General features: G+C 45.2%; 1 protein-coding gene across 5 annotated transcripts in view; it reads left to right on the forward strand.

The window, feature by feature from the left end:
* Positions 1 to 643: 643 nt before the first annotated feature.
* SMOC1 (SPARC related modular calcium binding 1) overlaps positions 644 to 22,420 on the forward strand; it is a 127,208-nt gene continuing 105,431 nt past the window's right edge. For 2 of the 5 annotated variants that reach the window (XM_066997741.1, XM_066997744.1), the window contains exon 1: positions 644 to 913. In XM_066997741.1, coding sequence (XP_066853842.1) covers positions 788 to 913 — 126 coding nt within the window. In that variant the 5' untranslated portion in view covers positions 644 to 787. The remainder of the gene's footprint in view (positions 914 to 22,420) is intronic. The other 3 variants (XM_066997743.1, XM_066997740.1, XM_066997742.1) reach the window with 3 other exon arrangements.

The following is a 22,420-nucleotide window of genomic DNA, read 5'->3' on the forward strand; positions in this document are numbered from 1 at the left end:
TATTGGCTCTCGTAAGGCCATTGAGTGCAGAAAGCCAAATATGCTGTATGAAGAAACTGCCTGTCGCGTGTTTTTCTGCACGAGCACGAGAAATGTCCCTCCGAAGGTTATTGCCGTTGTTGTGTGCACAGTGATGATGTGCGCTGCAATGAGTATCACTTTGTGAAGCGCAGGGTCTCTGCCCTGCAACCAGACCCATCAAAACGAGGGTCCCCAGGGCAGCCGGCAGGTGGGCAGAGGCTTGGCACTGCTCTCTGCCTCCACAGCCCGGGGTCTCCAGGCGCGGGCGGCTTCCCACACAGCGGTCCCACACGGGCTGGATGTCCCGAGGGAGACCCGCAGCGGGTCCCCCCGATCTCCGGGCGGCGGGGGAGCCCTCCCGGGGCCCGGCCGCCCCTCAGCTGTCACCGCGGGGCTGCGGGCCGGCCCCTCAGGTGCCGCCCCCCGCCGCCCGGAGCTCGGGGCCCGTCCCCGGCCGCCAACCTGCGGCGCCCGCCTCACGGCCGGCCGCGGGGCGGGGCGCGGGGGGGCTCCGCCGCCGCCCCGCCATTGGCCCGGTCCCGCGGCGGCTGCGCTGCCATGGGTGCGCGGCGCGGGGCGTGCGGGCCGGCCCCGCCCCGCCGGGCCGCGGCTTTATAACGGGCATCCCCATGGCCGAGGCGGGGAACCTGCCGCCGCGGGAGGGGCGCAGCCGAGCCCCGCCGGCCCGCACGCAGCCGCCCGCCGAGCCCCGCCGTCGTCCCCGTCCCGTTGCTGCCACCCCGCCGCCGCCGCCGCCGAGGGGACGATGCCGTCGCCGCCGCTGCTGCCCGCGGCCTGGCGCAGCGCCGGGGCTCGCCCGCTGCTGCTGGCGCTGCTGCTGCTGCCGGCGCATCTGCCCCAGGGCGGCGGGCACCGAGCCGCGGGGCCCCGGGTAAGTGAGCCCCGCTCCCCGCCGGGGCCGCCCCGCCGCCGGTGCGAGCCCCCCGGGGCTGGGCGCGGAAGGGCTCGGGCGGGCTCCGCGCTCCCGCACCGCTCGTTTTGTGCCCGGCGTGGCGATGGGGCTGGGTCCGCGCTCCCCGGGGGGGGGGGGGGTTAACGGGGTGCCCGCAGTACGGCGAGGTGCCTCCGGCCCGGGCTGCTCCCTGCGGGAGGCTGGCTCCGTGCTTTTTTGATGTGACGATGCCTGACGCTTGCCGGGGCCGCTCGTTTCACTTAGCGGGCTGTTCCCGTGCTCCTGGGGGAGCCCAGCATCTCTTCTAAATATGGTCCTCCCAGTGCAGCACCGCCACGGACATCCGCCCGCAGGAGAGCCCTCGGGCACGGGGCAGCAGGCCGGTGGCTGCTCCGCAGGCAGTACTGCCGCAGGGACGTGGTCCTGGGTAAGTGGGAAAGCTCGATCTCCGCAGGCGTGTTGGACGGGCTGACCGCATGCGTTCTTGTCCCATCGGTCTGGACGTTATGAAATGTAGTGCTTAATTAGCTTCAACCGTGGTTAGGCAAGATCAGGAGCCTTCGGAATCCCGACTCAGCCAGAATATAACAATAAGGGACTGGGGTGCAATGGTCTAGCTTTTAAATAGAGCTGCTATTTGACCATGATGGCTATTAAACGCTTCTCAGAGCTGTGGCTGCGCTGGTGTCCCTGTGTTCAGCTGCACCATGCAGCCTCTTTTATGGCCAGATGTGTAACAAGCAGCTATTAGAAAGTGGCAAATTAGATCTAGTGTGTGCCATAAATCCTTGGGGACCCGTTCTGGAGGATGGGGAACCGTAAGGGTGCTTATGCATCTATCTGTATGACCTGATACAGAGCCTAAAGCTCAAAGTTGGAGTGGTGCTGTATTGAGAGGAGCTTTGAGGTGATAACTAAGCATCTAGCTAGGTGACTAGGGCCCTGAATAAGCACCGGTATCTAAATGCTTTAATGAGGAGCAGTTGAAACAAAGAACAAAATGAAAAGTCCTATTGGCAGTGCGTAATTGCACAATGAGCCTGTCTATCAAACAGTTTCCATATAGGCCACTTTCATACACTGTACTTTACAAGGCAGTTTAATTGGTCCCTGTGTTGTGTCATCTTTGGAATGGGAACTGCTTCAGGAGAGTGGAGAAACAAATACAAGGGGCTACTGATTTACTTACTGCTTGAAATCAGTGAACCAACTTTGGTATTATCCCCTTCATAACTGAGGAGAACGTCAGCTGAATTGAGCACCAATGCCTACAGTTCTGTACAAGGATCTGCCTTGATGTTTTACTTTATAAGCTTTTTAGTGGGAGGCCGTGGACTTCCAGGATGTTTCACAGGTGAAGCCTCTCTTCTCACCCACTAAGTGTCTTGCCTATGTGCACACAAAGATGGAGAACTTGGCCTACTCATTTGCAATCATGTTGATAGCCCCCGAGCTTCATCTCTGCTAGTGATTAGACATTGCCAGTAAGGCTGTTACTAGCGTAAAGATGTCATACTTCGAGCAAGAAAATTCTTAATTATTCCTAGTTTTTTTTTTTTTATGATGCCTACCACGTTACATCACTGTTTCTCATGTGGACTTGTGATCAAGACTATTTTCCCTTCAGGAACCCTCCCTGACCTGTGAGGTCAGTGTGGTAGTTCTGGGGACTAATCCTGTAGGCATTCAGTTGCTAGGTGTGATACGTACTCTTTCTCTTCTGTACGGTAAGCCCTAGAACTACAATGTGTGCAAGTTTGAATGCTTTTAAAGGCAAACAGTAGTTTTGAACCAGCCCTTCTCAATGAGTTTAAATGAGCAGCAATAATGCTTGAAACAAGTTCTTGATCTTTCTCTTTTGCGTTTCCCTCTTACTATAGCAGTGTTGCTGCTAACCTAGGCAGCCAGCAGTGTCACTGAATGCATAAGTACAGAATTATGACTTGCAGAAAATGATGAACATTTAAGGGCAGCACAGAGAATGGGTAGATCTGTATTTCTTGTGCCAATGCAGGATCAAACTTTCCAATGAAGTGAGATGATTGTGTGGATATCATGGTAAATTACAAGAGCAGGTGGTATCCACTGGACTGCTGAGGTACTTCTGGCTCTCAAAAGTTGTACAAAGCTTGATGTTTCTTCCTACAGTGAAACGGTGAGCAGTGACATGAAGCATTTGGGCTTGGCAAGTATCAGTGACCTATGGGCAACATCTGACTTTTGTATGTCTGCTGTGCCCACTGACAGTTAATAACTGTTCCAAGTAAAACTCCACAGTAAGTCTAATGTCTTGGGTGTCCTAGAAATAACTTGAAAGTCCAGGGCTATTATGATTTTTCTTCCTCACTTGACAGACTTGAAGAAATTGTCTGCTCTGTTATGGGATTGCTTGATCATTTGTACTCTTGCAGGTCTGAAGAGCACAGTGCAAGTGATCAGCTGACTACATTTGGAAAATGCCTGTCTGAAGAATGTTCCCATGTGGAAAAAGATAATCAGGCTTGACTTTCTATTCATATTCCCTCCTTCATGCCTCTTTCTCTCTGCTGGCATGAAATCTGGAATTGTGTGACAAGTCTTGCCATTTCTCCTCCTTGACCCCACAGCTTGACTTGCAAAGACGAGGAGCTTGACTGGGCTGGCTCTTGCATCTGCTACTGTGTGATGAATTTGAGCAGTGCTCTCTCATGGCAGATGAAATAGGTTGTGCCGCTAAGCCCTATTTTCCTCCATCTGGACAATGAATTGTCCTCTATCTTTCTAGTTCAGAAAGATATCTTTCTATACAGAAAGGCAGAGCTACGTTTCCTGTATGTCCCTTGCTTTTTGTGGCCAATTCCTGACCATCATGAATGTGCTCCATTAGTGGCTTAAAAAAAAAAAAAAAAAAACACCAAGAAAACTAGAACAGGAAAATAGTGGGTGCTTGCAGAAGTATAACATGCCTGCAGCAGTCAAAAGCTGTCCTAGGAACAGGGTAGAATTTGTGGCAGACAAATTCAAATTCTGTATCCCCAGTGACTGAACAGGACTAAGAAATGGGAAGCGAGGGCACTCACTAAATTTTCGTCCTAGTTTCATGCATGGAAACGTGCCATATCCCTCCTTGAAAGGAATGCTGGTTGGAGGTAGGGGGAAACCTTCAAGTTTAGTGCTGCTGTAAAGGGAAGGTAGTAGGCAATAAAACAGTGAAGGATCCAACAGGTTCCAAAGCATTAGCTGGAGTGGCACAGAACAATGCAAACTCCCTGCTGCAGCTGGTTTCTAGTTAAAACCCCACATAAGGACCTCAGTAAAAAGTGCTGAAAAGGCTCTTGCAGCATTGCCATTCCCTCTGGAGGAGTAAGTAGCATGGCAGCTTGTGCTGAGGAGCCTGTATTGTGTTGTCTTCTCACTACAGTACCGCCATTAGGGCTTTGCACAGCAGGTGTCTTTAGGTATGCTCTACTAAACCTACGGAGAATGTTTTCCACCATGGTAGGAAGAAATGAGAGAAGGACATACAATAAAAATACAAAGCAAAGAGCTATGTATAAAGGAGATCTAAAACAAAAGAATGAAACTTAGAATGGGTTTTCAATAACTGAATTAGGGTGCTTGGTTTGAGCTTACATCATTGCATTGCAAGGGTCAAGCTATTACGTAACAGCTGAAGCATTTTAATGTTTCAGATATTCTTACTGTTGGAGGGATTTCCATTTTAATGAAGGAATAAGTACCCAAAGGCAAGTGCCTAGAGAAGTGTCCCCTAGCAGGACAGATTTGTTGTCTATGATGCATAGCTTTTGGTTATAGATACTCTGTTTTGGTTGGGTGGTAGTTTTTCTTGCCTAAGTAGGAATTGTAATTATGTATGGAGCTATAGCAATGTTTTTTCTTCCTGTCCTTGTTTGTACTTGGGTCTTTAATGTTAAATAGCTAAATTCCTTGCAAACTACCAGAGAAGCTGATCTGATGTGCTTTTTCATAAATTATGCAGCTGTGTTGAGGAACAGGATTCATGTGTGGAGAAGTATTAAAAATTACATTACAATATGTTACTATTAGAACAGTGAGTCCTGTTCTAACCAAGAAAGCACTGTAGGATACAATTTGTTCTGTGTAGTCTTAGTGTGTTTTAACTGCCTGAGCTTCTGAGTTGGCTTTAAGAATATTTCACTCATGTTAATTACCTCTGCTCCTAATGAAAGATTTCTGGCCAGCAAGAGACTTGGTACAGAGAAAGAAACTGCTTGTGTACTTCTGCTGGCACTGGTAGCAAGCTCTGTAGCTCTGGAACATCTGCAATGATAACCTCTTGGACAAGTTTTCAAGTTTCTAACGCTAGTCATGTGCTAAGGTAATCTTCACAACCATCAGTGCAGAGCAGATGCTTTCTTGGCTGCTTTTATTTCTAGATGGCCTGAAGCAATTGGTAAGATGACTGTAAACTTCATTTCAGTGGTACAGTAGTGCTGTAATATTAATACTGATGTTTAAATATCTTAGATGTTCTTATCCTGCCATCTAAAACTAATTGCGACATCACTTTGTCGGGAAAAAAAACAACAAACAAACAAAAACCCATTTATCTCCTACTTGGCTGCTGAATCCCCAGTTCTTCTGAGACTCATATATCTGACAATACAGTTAAGTGTTATACAATAAACTTTACGCTGACATTAAAGGCTGAACACTGAGGCAGTACAGGTGAAACTGAAGCTAAGCCCTCAGGTCTGAGGGCTGCTGCACTGGCTGTAGGACTTAGCTGCCTGTGTGAAAACATGAGGGCTTCCTTTTGGGAGCCTCACTGGTGGCTTCCACACAGTCTCTCTGGTGACACAATGTCCAGGGACCTAGCAGTACAGCAGAGTTGCCCCAAGTTTAATGTGCACTGCTGATGGCTCACTGCTTTGTTCTCAAGTGAAGTTCAGGCAGAGAAGCAAAAGGTGTAACTTACACCTTGAGCTGTGAAGCTTTCTTTCTTGTTAGACTACATCTTTACTGTCACTGAACTGGTAGGATTGTAAGTCTTCTATGCTTGTTTGTGAGAAGCTTTTCCATTCACTAGGTTTGTGCCCAAACGCTACAAGGCTACCATTGCTGTAACTGAATCACTTCTGTGCTGGAGCTTTCTGGGTAACGTGTGGTGTTGGTGTGAAATGTTTGCCTGCACAGAGAAATTACTGGGATCTGGGATGACAGTGTATGGAACTGTCTCCCTCTTCTGACAGGCTCACACTAGCAGTTGGTGTTTGAGGTCAGCAGCTTGTATGCGAAGCCTTCTGCATGCCGTGGCTTTCACTGCCAGTGTGTTCTGGCACTGAGGCCCTTCTGGTGGTGGCTGTGTGAGAATCAGCTCTGCCTTCTTTTCTGCAAGGCCTCATAGCTGTAGGAGAGAAACTGAAGGAAGGCATAACTAGTCACACCAGAGTGAAGCTTCCACTCAAAGCAGTGGAAATAACCACCTGCTGTACAAAGGAGTCCTTTTTTTGCATGGCCTTGTGTGGGCTATGGGCAGCTCTTTAGTCTGAGAGCAGTCAACCCAAGTCAGCTCCCTCAGGACCAGACCTTGCCTTGAAATTGGGCTCGTGACTCCTGTCAGGGGTTGCTCTTTCCTTAGCACAGTAGGCTCCTGATACAGCTTAGATCCCTCAGTAACACTGTAGATGGTGGTGGTTATATTCATGAGCATTTGAGAAGAATCATCCCCTCATTTGAGGGAAACGTTGCCTTGCATAGAGGCATTCATAAATGCTGCCTGTTCCACAATGGAAACAACAAACAAATGCTCTTGTGCTCCCCTACACAAAGTGCTCTGAGGGAGGCCTGTGCTAGCTGGGCATGAGCCTTACACACTGCAAGCACGTCCCTAAGAGGTAAGGAGGGGTAAGATGGAGGAAACCAGCTTTGGTGTGTGAAGCGATTTGCTGTAGTCTGCATGTGCCTTCCAGGGTAGCCTTAGTGTTGGTCTGCACCTGACTGGATGTTGTGAAGACCAAGATTGCCAGGGGCAGCTAGGAGGGATGGGCCTCAGCTTGATGTCCCCCATGGCAGCTCCTCAGAGGCAGTGGTGCTTCTGTCTCCAGAGCAGGGGGTGTCGAAGCCTCCATAAGCCTGGAGCTCTTTGCGCTGTCAGTCTCTTCCCTGGTGGTCTCCCATCTGTAGCCTGCTTGGGAGGACGTGCTTGTCTGCTGGATTTGTGTGTTTTTGCCTCCCACTGCCTCATGGCTGAGCCAGCTGCTTTTGAGAGCCCACTGACAGGTGTTCTCACCTGGAGCAGCACGTAGCTGTGCAGTGGGGAAGTGAGGGGTAGGTGTGAAATGAGGGCAAACTTGGACCTTGAGGGGAAGCACCTGTGGCTAGAGATAGGGAAATACTAGTTACTGAAGGAACAGAGGCTATACCATTAAAGGTTGGCTTGGGTGTTTGTCAAGTAGAGTCTGGCAGCAAAGCCTAGACAAGCAACGCACCAGTGCTGCTGGCAGACTCTTCCATGCAGGTGGAGGAAGCTGTGGAGGAAGCCATGCAGGAACTGGTAAGTGTAGGCAGATAATTTGCTCTGCCATTGGTGTCCTGACTGAGTGATCACCTGGGCTGGAGCTGGAGTTCTACGGAGCAGCTACGGCCTCTGGATGAAGAACATGGATGAATGTGAGCAGGGCAGTACTTACGTGGGTAAGCACAACAGAGTACTGCACTGTTCATTAGTACAAACCAAAGCCATGTGCCATTGTTCTGTAAATTGGGTTGCCTTTTCCCCAAACATCTTGACTTTAGCTAGGGAGAAAGAAGCAGTCTGTTGGCATTCATCAGTCTTCCTGTGTGTAGGTTAGACTGAGACCATTGAGACTGGCTGAGTAGGCTACATGGCAGCATATTAGCTCTAAAGTTAAAATTCGATTTGCTGCTGGAAGAGCATTGGCCTGACGTAAGCTTTCCGTGTTCAGAGACTCATGGCAATGAATGTCACTTCCCCTTACCTTTCAGAGGGGAAGAAGCCTGCTGGTCTGCAACATGAGGCATTTGATTAAAGCTGGGAGTGGAGGGGTGTTAAAACGAAAAGGGTGAGTTTGGAAGTATCATAGGAAGTGGAAGGGGAAGGCACAAAGGAATAAGGAAGATGGGGAAGTAGGACAGACGAAATAGCTTTCTTTCCTGAGGTTTTTCTTGGCCACTGGTCTAGTTAATGACAGTTGGAATCCTATCCAGAGGGAAGTGCTGATCCTTAAATGGGGAGGACTTCCAAACACTTAGTGGGCAGATTTGGTTTCAGAGTTTCTCTTGGCTACCAGTCCCCAGTTACCACTAGCTGGGTCACAGACTAGAAGGAATGTGGAAAATGTTATCCATCCCTGTTCTCTTCTATGTTCCATGACTGAGATCAATCACTTAAATTGCACAAGGAAGCCATGCTCTGTCTTTTCATGAGAAGTCCACCAGCCAAGCTGCTACATTTGCGCTTGTTATGAGGCATGGTGTAGTGCATGTTGTATACTTCTGTGGAGTTCAGCATACTTGGTTAAGAACTGTTTTTCTTTGGTTAAATATGAGATCTTATCCTTCAGTTTTAACTCTAGTGCTTTAGGGTTCGACACTCCAGCAACTTTAAACCATCCAACACAATCTCAACATAAAGGTAACTGTCATATGTTCTACAGCAGCCATGAAAACTGAGAGGACTCATGTCTGTTCCTTGAGCTGCAGAAGCACAGCATGGCTGGTATGGAGGGGGAGTGAAGCAGGAATCGAGTAGATAAGAAAGCATATTCAGGTGAGAACACCTGGTAAGGTTAGTGGTATCCTTTTAATGTACAACAGGGATATATGCCTAGAGAAGACATTCAGATGTACACTATCTTTAGATCTTGCTTCTCTGTTTACTAGACACAGATACTAGTCACAAGCAGATAGGTTGATAATCTTTTGTTGCAGCATAGACTCCCTTGAAAAGCATGAAGATTAAAGAGCCTACTCTAGTTTGTACATCAAGCCATTTCCCTTCCCATGTCTTTGAAGCAGATTTACATTGTAGTCCACACATAGGCTTAAACAAATACTTGGTGGAATGAGGTGCAAGTAGAGAACTAAAAAGCCAGAAGCTCCTGGGTGTGTGACTTCCAAGTGGAAGATATTACGTGAATTGGTGTTTGTGGATACTGACCAGGTAAAGGGGGGTTCTGTCTGCGCCAAGTGGCTACTTCTGATTTAAGTATAGTTACCATACGGGATGGTAACTCATGGGATTTTGCTTGGAGTTTTGCCTCTGGCTTACTTCTCTACTCTTAAGAGTGAGTGGGCAAGCGTTGCAATAGTTGATGAGCTATGTACAAAAGTAGCTTTTTAAAATTGTGTTTGTCTGGAATGCCAGCAGATAACCTGCTCCAAACTTTTAATGGAAAGGCAGATTTTAATATGTGCGTTTCTCAGACTTACTGTAAAATACATCTTACATAGTAAAATACATCTAAGGTAGAAGTCCATAGAAGACTGATATTCAAAATGAGCAGAGCTGTAATGATGGGTAAACTCATTCTCGGGAAGCACATCAGCCCAAGTTTGTTTTTGTATGCTCATCTTCAGGGACTTCCAGAGAACTAAGCATTCTCTTCACAGTGAACTCAGAGTGCTTTGTTATACTACGTGGTGGTGGCTTTCTTTTTTTAAATGATTGAGCTTTTACATTGAGGCAGGCCAGTTGGTTCCAAAGCAGTCTAGGTGTTGCTGGCTGTGGCAGCTGAAGACTTTAGTTTTCCATAGCTGCCAGGTTTTGTCCTTTCTTTGGTTCCCCTGAAGCAACCAGTGTGTGGGCAGGAGAAAAAGTATTCTGCTAGACTTGACCTGTCACTTTCTTAAAACTTGCAAAGTTGTTGAAATCTAACTGTAGGAACTCTCTCTTGAACTTTACAGTTCTATCAGTCTATAATCTACCAGTTGTGTACACCCTGAAAGTCAGGATTATTTTTAAGGTGTCTGATGGAGCATCAAATAATTAATTGTTTTTGCCATGATGTCACTAGTATAGGTGCCTCTTGAGGGTGAAGAGGATGGGAAGTTGGAAGCAATGGGTGTAAACTGTTGCTGCTTTTGTCTTTGTCTCATTGAGAGCTAAGGACAATCTCTATTTCAGGATTTTTAATGTGAAACATGGATACCTGAAGGAGTTCCAAACAAGCTGGAATGGGAACAGAAAGAAGTTGCGTATTTCTTAACCAAGGTGCTACCTGAAGCACTTTGGCAGTAGTATTGGAACTGAAGCTAGCTGTTGCTCATCAGCATACTGCAGTGAGCAGTTTGAAAATTTCTAGTCTGGATGTAAAAGCAACCACAGGACAAAGCTACACACAATAGCTGTTAAAACACTGACAGACGTTACAGACCAGAGCAGATGAATAAAGGGGCTCTTATCCTAGGAGGATGAAGCTATCCTGCTGTGATTCTTGCATGAAAGTAATAGGAAAAAATGTAAGTCCCAACTTCCAAATTGAATTTTACTTGTAGAGTTAACTTCAGGAAAAGCTCAGCACGTTTTCTAGAAAACCATATTTTGGTGCTGAAATCGGAACTGAGTGGGAAGAAAACAATCTGCTACTCTTGACACAGTAAATTTCCATGTGCGTTCTTAAAACCGGCCCATCAATATCTCTGGAATTGACCCGGTTGTTTGAGAAATGTATTTTGATTTGAAAAATTTGTGATGCTGATCTAGCTTGAATAGTTGGTGAGCGTCACAAGTAAACTATTTTTTCTTAGTTTCCTGTTGGAACTCAAAGAATTTACCTAAATGTCTCCAAAAATTGCTTCTAGTTCTGCTGGCATGAAAGCAAACTAAAAACAACAAAAAAAGCATACACAATTGCTTCACGTAACCCAGGGACTTCCCCCAGGAGCCCCAGAATAGATGGGAAGATTTCAGCAGGAAAATCCCATGCAGTTTAAAAGAGAAGGATTTGATTTTGCTTGAAACTTGAAAAACCACAAACACTTGTGCTGTCAAGTGAATGACAGTCCTAAATAGAAATTATTTTTCAGCTGTCAGCAGTTCTTTGCTATGGGAAGAGAATACTGAGTTTCAAAGGCGTATCTTTTTCCCTATGTTAAAGAAAGGGTAGGTATTGTATCAGAGTAACTGTTCTTCCTGCAAAACTTCATACTTTCTCGGGTGTCCCATGCAACTGTTAGCTTATTACTGCTTTTCATGATCAGAAGACATCCACATCTGACTTCAACTGGGGACTCTTGATCAAAACTACTTCCAAGTCAGCCAGCTCACTGCTAGCGTCACCTCTCAAGAACAGCTACTTACACAAGCTTTCTGACTAGCTTTTTCCTCATCCAAACTTTTGACAAACTCACGTCCACACCCTCCAAGATGTGTACTCTGTGTGCCTCTGTTCAGGCATGGCAAGGAGAGCGGGAGGACAGTTCAGAACTTAGTAGATCTTGTTGAGCCCTGTCTGGAGCTGCCCCTCCGGCAAAGGTGAGTCCAACTTCAGGAAATAATGCTTTTCTTTGGAAATCACTGAGGCAAGTACACCAAGTAAAACTGCACCTACATTTTCCACTTGACATGCTTCCCTTTGGTTTGTTCAACTTCGATAAACACTTCTTAGGTGTAGAGATTTAAACAACTTTTCAGTGCGATGGTGAAATGCAGCATGTCAGAGCAAAAGCTAAAGATGACTTTCACTTCTTTCCTCATCTTCACCTTTCACGAAACTGTGGGGAATCCAAGCACTTATTCAGGAGGTGCCAGAAGACTGCTGTTAGACATGATGAGGTCACCTCAGATTAAGAGGACAAAATAGGGTGTTATCTTTGGCTTGACTCTTTGGTTAGTATTTATTAGAAAGCAAACCTAGGGATTACCACAAACTAAGCCAAGCACTTGAGCTCTTAGTAGATGGCAGACTGATGTTCATGCATATCCATGTATTTCCTAAGGCAAACAATTAGGATCAAGTGAGAAGAGATAATCTTGTTAAATCTCATGCCAGTGTTCAGATGGATAGAACCATACTTATCTAAAATCGCTGTAGTGTGACTTGCTAGTGAAACAAAAGCCGCTAGCAGATGCTGATGTAAAAATACAAGATGCTCTTGCCATCTCATGTGTTGTAAAGTGATTGACACCAGTGCTATGCACAGCTAGAATGCATCTGAATGAAGTAACAATAGATTCAGCAGTAACATACTAATTGAAGACTGTATTTACAAATGCTGACACTGAAACTTGCTCATTAATGCCCTGTACTAAATGGCATACAGGATTTGATGGCTCTGAATAGAGGAAACCTCTTAAAATCTTAAAATAGCCAGGAGATTGGGTTTTAGGACTTATTTCTTTCTCAGGATAGTGAAAACTTTCCTCCTCATGCACCTCCTCTGTCCTTATTTTTTGCTAGCTGCCCTTACTTTGTCTAGCTGCTGTCTGGCTTCTTGTTACTCTTGAGCACTTGGCTTGGAGCTTCAGATCCCTGAAGTGAAGGGAAGGTATCAGGAAGCTTCTGACTAATTCTGGGAGGAACATGCCTGTTTTATTTCTCTTCAGGGGAGGAAGATGATGTTACCTGATGTCATCTTGTTCTCTGTTGATGAGAGCTAAAATGTACAGATAGCCCTAGAGAATCTTTCTGTGTGTTATAGGGTAACATCTTAAATCTAGTGGTCTATGCAGAGGTTGCTAAGCCTGAACTCTGTCAGTTGGACATGCTGCTTTCAGACAGTCTAGAAAGATTCCCTGTAAGTGTGATTCTCCCTTTGGGACAGGTCTTGGTAGAAATTGAGGAAGATTATAAAGCTTACCCACTTAAAAACTCAAATGGTAGTGACTCCATAAACATTACAGGCTTCTAAAGAGGCAGTTGTAAAGCACTGAATGAATAATTGGCAAGTGTCCTGTCCTAGTTGAAGCTTGGAATCTGCTCTGGTAATAGCAATACAGGCTTTTAGGCTAGAAAAGAAAAACAGAAGGCAGATGCTTCATCAGTTTGAAAGGTCAACAGTTTCCCTGAAAATAAGGGAGAGCTCAGAACCTATGAGTTGGTATCGGTCAATATGACAAGATTAAAATTAAATGTAATTAATTGCTTGATTCATTTCTCCACTCCCTCACTTGGTTGAGTTATTCACTTAATGCCAAGAAGAACTTCTGTAGGTTTCAAACTATACCTGTATTTCACAGAATCACAGGATCATCTAGGTTGGAAGAGACCTCCCAAGATCACAGAGTTCAACCTCTGACCTAACACTAACAAGTCCTCCACTAAACCATATCACTAAGCTCTACATCTAAACATCTCTTAAAGACCTCCGGGGATGGTGACTCAACCACTTCCCTGGGCAGCCCATTCCAATGCCTAACAACCCTTTCAGTAAAGAATTTTTTCCTAACATCCAACCTAAACCTCCCCTGGCGCAACTTTAGCCCATTCCCCCTCATCCTGTCACCAGGCATGTGGGAGAATAGACCAACCCCCACCTCGCTACAGCCTCCTTCAACACCAGTCACCTCTAACAACAAGCAAGATGGTATTAAGTTATGCACAGGGCTGTTCTTAGCTGAAGTGTGAGGATGGTGCATAGAATCTGCAAAGTGGAAAAGTTTCTGCTCTTTTCCTTGCTGGTGTGGTGGGTTGACCTTGGCCAGCTGTTCCCCCAAGGTGTTCCCCCTCACTGCCCCTCAACAGGGCAGGGAGAGAAAAAGATGAAAATACAAAGGGGTTGTGATAAAGATAGGGGCACCACTTAAACAGTTAGTCAGATCACAGCTGAACCTAGACATTGGCTTCTCATCCTTCCCTTCTGGAAGGCAGCACAGAGTTAGTTGTGAGGAAGAAGTACTATTGCTGGACATGGTACTGAATAATTCTGAAAAGCAAAATGCCAGAAAAGGAAATGCCAGATGTTACAACACTTGACAAATTCCAACCTGAGCAGCTTAAAAGAGAATCTGTGTAACTTCTGGTTCTGGTGTTCTGCATCCTTGGTTGTGGAAAAGCCCCTGTTTCTTCCCTGGTGCAAGTACATTTGGCCCTGAACTAGTTCGGCTTTCTGCTGGTATGTCACTGTTATCCAGTGAGGCAGAAGATCATGACAAAGCTTTGCTCGTAAATTAAATCAGGTCTGACTTTTTTTCTCTTAAGAGCTCAAGTTGCAGGTGCTGAAACTTGCCATGCAATAGTGCTAGTGCTCTGTGCTTGTTGGTGGGAAGGACTCTGGAATACTTCAACAGAATGCAGCTTCAGAGAAGAGCTACTGCTCAAATGCCTGGGTTGTCTGATGAAATGTCCTGTATGTCAGAGATCAAAACTTCACTTCTCTTAACACTTTCTAGTTGCTTGAGGCTAAAACCTTTTTTGTTAATTGTTTTTTAGATTAGATCTTTTGCTGGGGCAACAAGAAATTAGTAAGTTGCAGGCAGTCTCCAAATAGAAATAAACCTTTAAAAATTTTCTAGAATCTACTAACTCTTGTAACATTTTAATCTGGTGGCTTATGCCTTCATCAAATCATCTCTTAAAGCCTAATGAAGGGTATTCCACTGCAGTAATTCACAAGCACTTACTGACCTTACACTTTAAAGCAGCAATAAAATTTTACTTCCCTTCTTGCATTGCTGGCTGCCATTTGGCAGGATCCAGTGGAAAGTACAAGCTTTGAGTTTAAAAAAAAAAAAGGCAACTTAAGAAAAATAATGTTCTATTACAGCTGTAGAAGTACCACTGCTTGAGCTAAGACTGACCATTGAGGACAACTGGCAACAAGCTTAGCTGAGTACTCCTGGTACTGAAAACAGGAGGCTGTTACAGCTTTTTCAACCTATAAACCATCATTTACGCTGTATTCATACTGTTGGTTTGGGTCGCCAAGGTCATGTCTGAGCATCTTTTCTGATTCCTCGCTATGGGGTGAACTGGTTGCTGCGAGCTGTTGCCAGACTCCAGATAGAAACCTCACTTCTGAGGCAGAGCTGATGCTGAAATTTTGCTTGCCAGTCATAAAGCTGGAGCTGGAGATGGAAGCTGGAGATACCAATCTGGGCTGTATATACCTGAATACATTAGATTCAAAATAAGAGGTATATACTCCTAGTACTCCTGATGGTTTTTTAGGTAATAAACCACAATCCATGAGGGATTAAAATGGTTTGATATTTCAGAGAAATCTTTACATACTGACACTGGATCATGCATGCAACTTTTTATATACAAGGGGATAAAATTGCTTCTTTAGATGCTTACCTTCCAACATGTCTCAAACATCTTGTATAAGAATGATTGTACTCGATCATCTCCTTAGCAAAAACAGGGCTTGTGTGCACTCACCTACTATGAGTTGTGGTCTCTGAGAAGAGGAGCAAATGTTAACATCTACTAAAACAAACAAACAAAAAATCCCACCCACACAATACACCCCTACTCTACCCATATTTGTACTAGGAGTTGCAGTGTTCTGGTATGATGTTCAAGCCACGTGTGAGAGCAATCTTATGTGCGTGAGAAACACATGTGAGAAGTAACTTTCCTTCCAGGAAGAGCAAGACTAACTCTTTCTCCTGCCCTTTTTAAGACAGGGTAGGCTAAGGCCTAAAAGTTTGCTGGGTAGGCAGGATTCATTCCCGACTGAATATGGTGCATGCCTCAAAGCAATAGTAGGTTTGTTGTTCCTTTGCAAATGTGAAAATTAAGCAGGCCAGCTCAATCTGAGAGTAGTTAAGGGTGTCTGGGCTAACTTCTGCTGAAGGCAAATCTTTCTGCTTTTGACATGGGAGCACTTTGCTTCTATCCTGTACCGGAAGAGCTTTCCCAGTGTAGGTATAAGTGAACGTTGTACCTATGTAAAAGAACTTGTCTGATAAAAAGGAAAACTCTACATCTCTTCAAAAGAGATCTGGGGTACCTTGTATGTCTCAGCCTTGGCATTATAACTAATTTTGTCCTGTCGCTTGTTAGGCAATTTTCCCTTCATGTCTGGTGTAGTGGTGGGGGTTAGATTGAACTTGTAAACAAGTACTTTTGGACTTCACAAGGGTGCCTACCTTTGCAAACAACTGCAGAAGACATGCCCCCGAGCTCTTCAGGGTATTGCCTAGACTTCATGGGGCTGGGTGGACTACCTAGAAATGCTCTAATACAGCATACTTCATCATGTTGTGCTCCCACTTACCACGCTGTGGGGTCAAGACACACACCCGGAATAACGGGGTTATTAACGTGGTTATCATTAGTTATGATGGTGCTGGGTGCTGCTCTGGGCCAGTTGATTTCAAATTGGATGTAGCACGTGGGGAGGTGATGTGGCTCCTTAGAACCTGTCAGAGTTATCTGCAGTGCACTAGAAGATGAATTTTCAAGGTGTTTTGGTGGATGGGCTTGGTCCTACGTATACCCTAAAAAGAGCCTCTGTCTGAATAGGGGAAGGAAGCTGAGCCCTTGGGTATGTGTGATGGATTAGATCTAGCCTAGCTAGGGCACCCTTATTAATTTGGGCTTTTAACATCTACATTCCCTTTGCTTTCAAGTCCCATGGCCAACCTGTGCAAGGTTCTTGTCAGCTGCTTTTTATTCTCTGTTGTCAAATATGTAAGTACTTGCTTGAAATAGAACAGTGAGATGATTCGGCTGAGCGCAGGGCTTCTCTGCTCATCTGCTGCTTGTTATTTCTGAACGCAGGAGTGTCAGTCGGCCTTCAGTTCTCCTTGTTTAGGTCTGCGGCATGCGAAAGTGAAAATCTGTCATGGGTGTATGTAAACACACTGTGTTAAAGCATTCGCTCTGCAACTGTGAACAAGGCACTTGATGAGAATGAGGAAAGTAGGTCTGGAACATGTAGCAGTGTTAACTTAGTCTAGAAGGGAAAATGATAGTGTTGGTGTCTGCAAATGGGGTGGAGAATGCTCAGTAATCCTGTCAGCTTTCCAAATTACCAGAAAATTGAACTGAGACGGCAAAGACTTGACCAGTGTACACAGTGGTGCGCAGGGGTGAGAAGATATGGGTTGATATGGTTTCTGTCTTCCTGTGAAATCGCTGATGTACACTAAAGGTGCAAATCTTGCATTAAGGCAGTTGTGCAGCAGTAGACAAGGGCTTTGAGTAGGTAAAGGCAGCATCAAAGTCTCTGACATCCCTAAAAAGTGCAGTGCAAGGCCTGTCTCTTGCACTGAACCCTATCTTCAGAGCAAATGTCAATGCCCTCTAGTGGCTTCAGCCGTGCAAGGAGCAGCAGGCTGGTTACCTAGAACACCAACCTCCCGTTCTCTGTGGCTGGAAGAGGTAGCAGGAGGTATGCGTTCTGGTGGAACAGCTATGCTGCAACTGGGTGAAGAGGAACAATGGGAAACATCCAGGAAATACTTCCAAACACGAATCATTTAAATATTGCAGAATGCCAGGCATTCCAGAAGTGAGATCTGGGGGTACTTTTGCCTTTTTAGGCTGGGAATAAACCTTCTCAGGGAGCTCACTGCAGAAGAGTTTCCGTATTCCCTTCTGTAAGAGCCTGGGTTTAAAGAAAATCAATCACCGTGAGACTCAAATGGGGAGTTAGCCAAGACAGGATTCCAGAATTACACGGTGTAGAACTGCATTGGCAACATGAGGTAAAACCTGATGGTTTTGGGTATGCACGATGTTTTATCTGTAGTGCAACAGCAGGGGTATACCATTTGGGCTTTGGGTTGTCTATTGTTAAATCAGCTATGGGTATGTTGTCGTAAGAGTTAGGTTAGTCTCCTAAAGTAACTGCTCAGCTCTGAATGCCAATGCCCGTGTGCTGTCTAAAGCTGTTCCTTGTACTCTCAAGGAGTAAAACCTGGGAATTTCAATGTTTCTGTGGCTATAGAAGGTAAAAAGGTGTTGGGCAGAATAATTGGCTGTCTGAACTTGCTTACTACCAAAAGGAAAAATTGCCTTAAGGAGCTTTCAAGATCAAAACTTCTCGCAAGACTCTTGCCTTTAAATCTGATCTTTAAATTTACTGTGGCTTCTAATAATATTGTAGTAGTTCAACTTTAATTCAGTATGTTGTTGGGGAAAGGTAATTAGATGCTTTAATTCCACTTGAATAGTCTGCCTGACCAATGATATAATTAAGTGGCCACTTGTGCCAATTGGAGGTACGTACGTTGGTGTGCAACATACTGATAAGGTGTCCCAAAGATGGCTTTCTTGAGTGCTTAATGTAAGGTGCTTTGAACTGGAAATTGAGCAATTACATTTGGAAGCAATTAATAAAAGCAGTGGAAATTGTAGTTAGTAAATTGTCCTGAATGAACAAAGATTGGGTTATGCATCTGGTGTTTGAAGACTCAGTCTCAAACATCTACGTGCACTTGTGGGCTGGGGAATCTTTGTTCTGGTAAGCTGCCCAGGTTGTGTTTTAAGTTAGAGAACTCCTAAGTAGCTTCAACACGTACAAAAATGGGTCCAAAATGCAATAGGGTTTGTCTTTTCTTTTCAGCTTACGTTCTTTGAAGGGTGCTCCCCCAGCATGTTAAGGCCTTGTCCCAAGAAGTGAAGGATTTCCTTTCACTGTGCTTGGGATCTTGAGTAAATCTTCAATGAAGTAAATGGCAGGTTTGGTAAGAATGTTGTTTAAAGGATACCTTGTCCTACACTAATACAATGGATGTATAGCTACCAAAATGCATGTCTGATCCTGCCCTTCTCAGAGTTCAGCGGTTCCTTTACTTCAGTAGGAACAGAGCAAAACTGAACGAACTTGGGGTGCTGTCTCTGCAATGGGGCAGTTAAGTCCCTAAGTGTGCCTACTGCCACTCTGTATTTCCTGGTGCTAAAGTTTCCTTCCTGTGTAATGCTTCTGCACAGGCACAGCTACATCTGTGAGGGGTTCGGCTGATGTTAACAACTTCATTTTGTACAACATGGAATTGCCTAAATAAGAAATAAGTAAAGCTAGAGGCATAAGGCTTCTGCACAAGTCTAGAAACTGAATTGTGATTTAGCAGGTGAGGAGATCTTCTGAGGGCCTCAACCGTTGTTTCAGCAGGTCTGTACTCCAGTGATTAAGTGCTCAATTGGACTCTTCAGCTTCTGTTTTTATCATGGTTACTATGCTTGATTGCAGATGTGTTGCTGAGTTTATCCTGTCAGCCCTGTTTGATACTGACCTGGGATGTTGCAGTGCTGGATGTGGAGGAGCAACACCGAGATGGCCAAGCAGTTGCTAAGTTGGCACGCAACTTCTGTAGCTGCTTTGAGCAGTTGGTTTGGGGGCGTCTATCAACGTCTGTAGCTGTTGATCTCCCGCAAAGGTGCATGCCTGAGGTCTGATATTTTCAACTCTGGGCTTATCAGAAGCTGAATGCAGTTCTCTGAGAAAGCGACTGATGTTAGCAGCAGTCCCACTTCATCTTTCTCATCATATCATAAGTATAGCAAACTTGATTGTCAGCAGCTTGTCCCACAGATTTGCATGGCAGGAACAGGCCAAATGAATTATCTGCCAAGCTGTGAGCCTTATTGAGAATTCAATGCCACGTTAGACTGGCTGCTTTTCCTGGCCCTTTTCTTGTCTGCCCCTCTTAAATTAAGAATTTGAAGGGGGGTCTCTGCCTTTCTTCATGTGCAGCCCCATTGCCTGTTTTGGAAAAACCTCTGCTTTGGAAAAGCCTTATGCTTTTCCAGTTCCTAGTTAGGTGAATGAGTGACTTTTCTTTTACAAAGGAGCTGCCTTGTGCTTCCAGACTTGCAGCTGAGAGGAAGTGCCATTGTTGGAACAGAAAATAAACCTGTTCTTCATCCTCTCCCAGTGCTTCCTATCTTGTAGACCAGCTAGGTGATAGAAGGGACAGTGCCTGGACGTCCTGTGCTGCACTACCCTCTCAGAGGGCGCAGGGTACTCCTCTGGGATCCCACGTGGTGCTTGGCACTGCTGTAGTTGGGTTGGTGCCATGTTTACACTGAGCTTGCCCCAAAGGTGGGGGAAAGGGAGGGGAGGAATGTCAAGTATCTTCAGCTTGCCACAGGATGTGATTAGGTAACATAAGAGGATTTAAAAGTCTTTCAGACAAGGAGTAAACATGTCAAATGTGATGGAAAGCTCCAGAGTGTTATATGGACTATCTAAGTCTCTCTGTCAAACTTGGAGCATCAGGTTAGTGTTGAATTTCTGCTCTGTTTTGACCCCTTTCCTTTAAGGGGAATGTACCAGCTGTTGTAGAGGGGGAGCAGGCCCTTGCAGGCTAATAAAGAAATAACTTGCCCCTTTGCTACTGAGAGTTAATGTCTTCTGGCTCTGGGTAAGATACTAATGAAGTTATAACTAGGTTTTATAAGAAAAACAGTGGCTTGTTACTCCTACAACTGTGCGTGGGTCTGAGTCTCAAATTCCACTCAACTGGCCTCAGAGAAGTTGTGTATATACTAATTTAAAATCTCATACAATTCGGGAAGGCCACAATAAGCATACCTGCGTTCACTCAACTCTAGCTTTCGTGCCACATTTTGTGTATTTCTAGCTAATCTTTCATTGGTGGGTAAGAGACCTCGCACCACGCACAGTGTTGGTCTGTCTTGCCCTTGGAGCAGTACTCACCGAAGCCATCTGCAAGAGCAGTGATAGGTTCTTGCTTAACTCTTCACTGTTGAATGGCATTCACTGCACTGGTGAGGTTAGAACAGCAGCACAGCTTCATTCACCTCTCTCCATGTTGTTCATCCACCTCCTGTGTTAGGTAACCAGGCTGCATCAGCAAGTGTTTCTCTGTAGTTAAAAACATTGCTTGTAAGTGGAGCCTGTGTTTCCTTCACAGCTGTAATCGCTCAGAGGTAAGAGGAAAGAGCTCCAGGCACCAGGAGTTAACTAAATGCTCCCTCTCACCCCAGTGATGCATTATTGTGCCCTTGCCTTGGATGTGCTTTTGGCGAGTAACTATAAACACGGCCAGAGGCTGGGGGAGAGTAGCTTTCCACGCATAGAGTGTCTGGAGAATGGTGGTATATTGTGCTCGTTTCACCTTCTGCTGGCTTGTTTTGTTAACTTGACCATTTCTGAAGCTCTTCACCCAGAGTGGAATAGTACCTGCCTTACAGTTATGTGGTGGAGCTCTTTTCCTGATAAATACACTCTAGTCCACAGACAAAAAGAAGTCTTAGAAGTGCAAAACCTCTGAAGCTACACAGCATGCTTACAGTATATCCCCGTTAAACAGCTGTTTGGCAATGTCTAATGCAATTTCCAGTTAATGAAGAATGTTTTCAGGCTAGGCCAAATGAACAGATGATGTTTTAAACTGATATTTTTAATAAGTCTTTATTTGGTATGATGCAGCCAAGTATGTATCCTGCTGCATTTGGTGGGATCCTGGCCATTCTTGTTCTTAAACAGGACCCTAAATTATATTGCTCAAATATTGCGCAGCACCTGGGAGAATCCCTGCCTTAAAGTTCAAACAAGAGCGGAAATATCTGGGGTGTCTGCGTCATGTTGGCAACGGCGTGGAAGAAAGTCTTCCAGTATCACCCCTGCATTTCAGTGCAGTCTGGAATAAGCTACACTACAGGGTCAGGTATGTCCTCACTTAGATTTAAGAGCAGGAACGTGCTCAGTAGGAAAAAACTGTTATCTAAGTAGAAGTTGCCCAATCCCTCAACACTATGCTCCAGCACCCAGGGCCCTGGTGCAAAGGATAGGCTTGTTGAGTGGCGAGAGATTGCTCAGTTGCCTGCGGATTGCAGCCAGTCCCAAAGACTACCAGCTGAAGAGTCCTGACAGAAGTTATCTAAGAATGCTTGAAATGGCACTTGTCTCTTGCTGTTTTCTGTATTCCTCAGTTATTCTGGGCTGTGTATTTATAAGCATTAAGTGTCTGAAACAGAATTCATGCTAATTTCTGTATTGGTTTGTTGCAGAAGCAGATGCTTGCCATGTAGCAGTTCTTATGGAGCAGAGGGAGGTAAGAGGTAGGAGCGTGATTCTATCTGTGAGCTGTCTTGGCACTAGATGTGCTGTCCTCCCTGCTTCTAAAATATCTCAGAAGGAAAAAGGCTTATTTTTGGCATTGTTTCCTCTTTATTGTGAAGTGCAAGGAATGAAATCTTACAGAAGATCATGGACAAGAGACTCAGACTGAAAGACTCGACCAGATAGAGATCGTTCCTGATAAACCATATTTGGGCTGGCTAGAGATGGGAGTAATTAAAACAGCCTTTTTGATGAGCATTATTAGAAAAACCCATGCAGTATTAGGAGAGACCTTCACAGTTAAATATTCAGCAACTTTTGTACTAGGCTTTCATTTGATGTTATATGCCTTTTCCATTCTGCCTGCTGTCCTTTAAAGCTCTGCCAGTATTGCTCCTGATGGTCAGTTTTTGCTGCAAGTTTTCTTTGCGAAAGTGGTGCTTTTTTCTAAAATGCTCAGTTGCAACAGGGTGGTATGCAGAGTTGAAGCTTCTTGCTGATGCTTAGCCTCTGCGGCTAGACTACCAAGCTACTGCCACTTATTATCACCAAGTAAAGTAGTTCTTAAGACAGCCAAAA

Source organism: Anser cygnoides, chromosome 5, assembly GCF_040182565.1.
Source record: "Anser cygnoides isolate HZ-2024a breed goose chromosome 5, Taihu_goose_T2T_genome, whole genome shotgun sequence".
Lineage (NCBI taxonomy): Eukaryota > Metazoa > Chordata > Aves > Anseriformes > Anatidae > Anser > Anser cygnoides.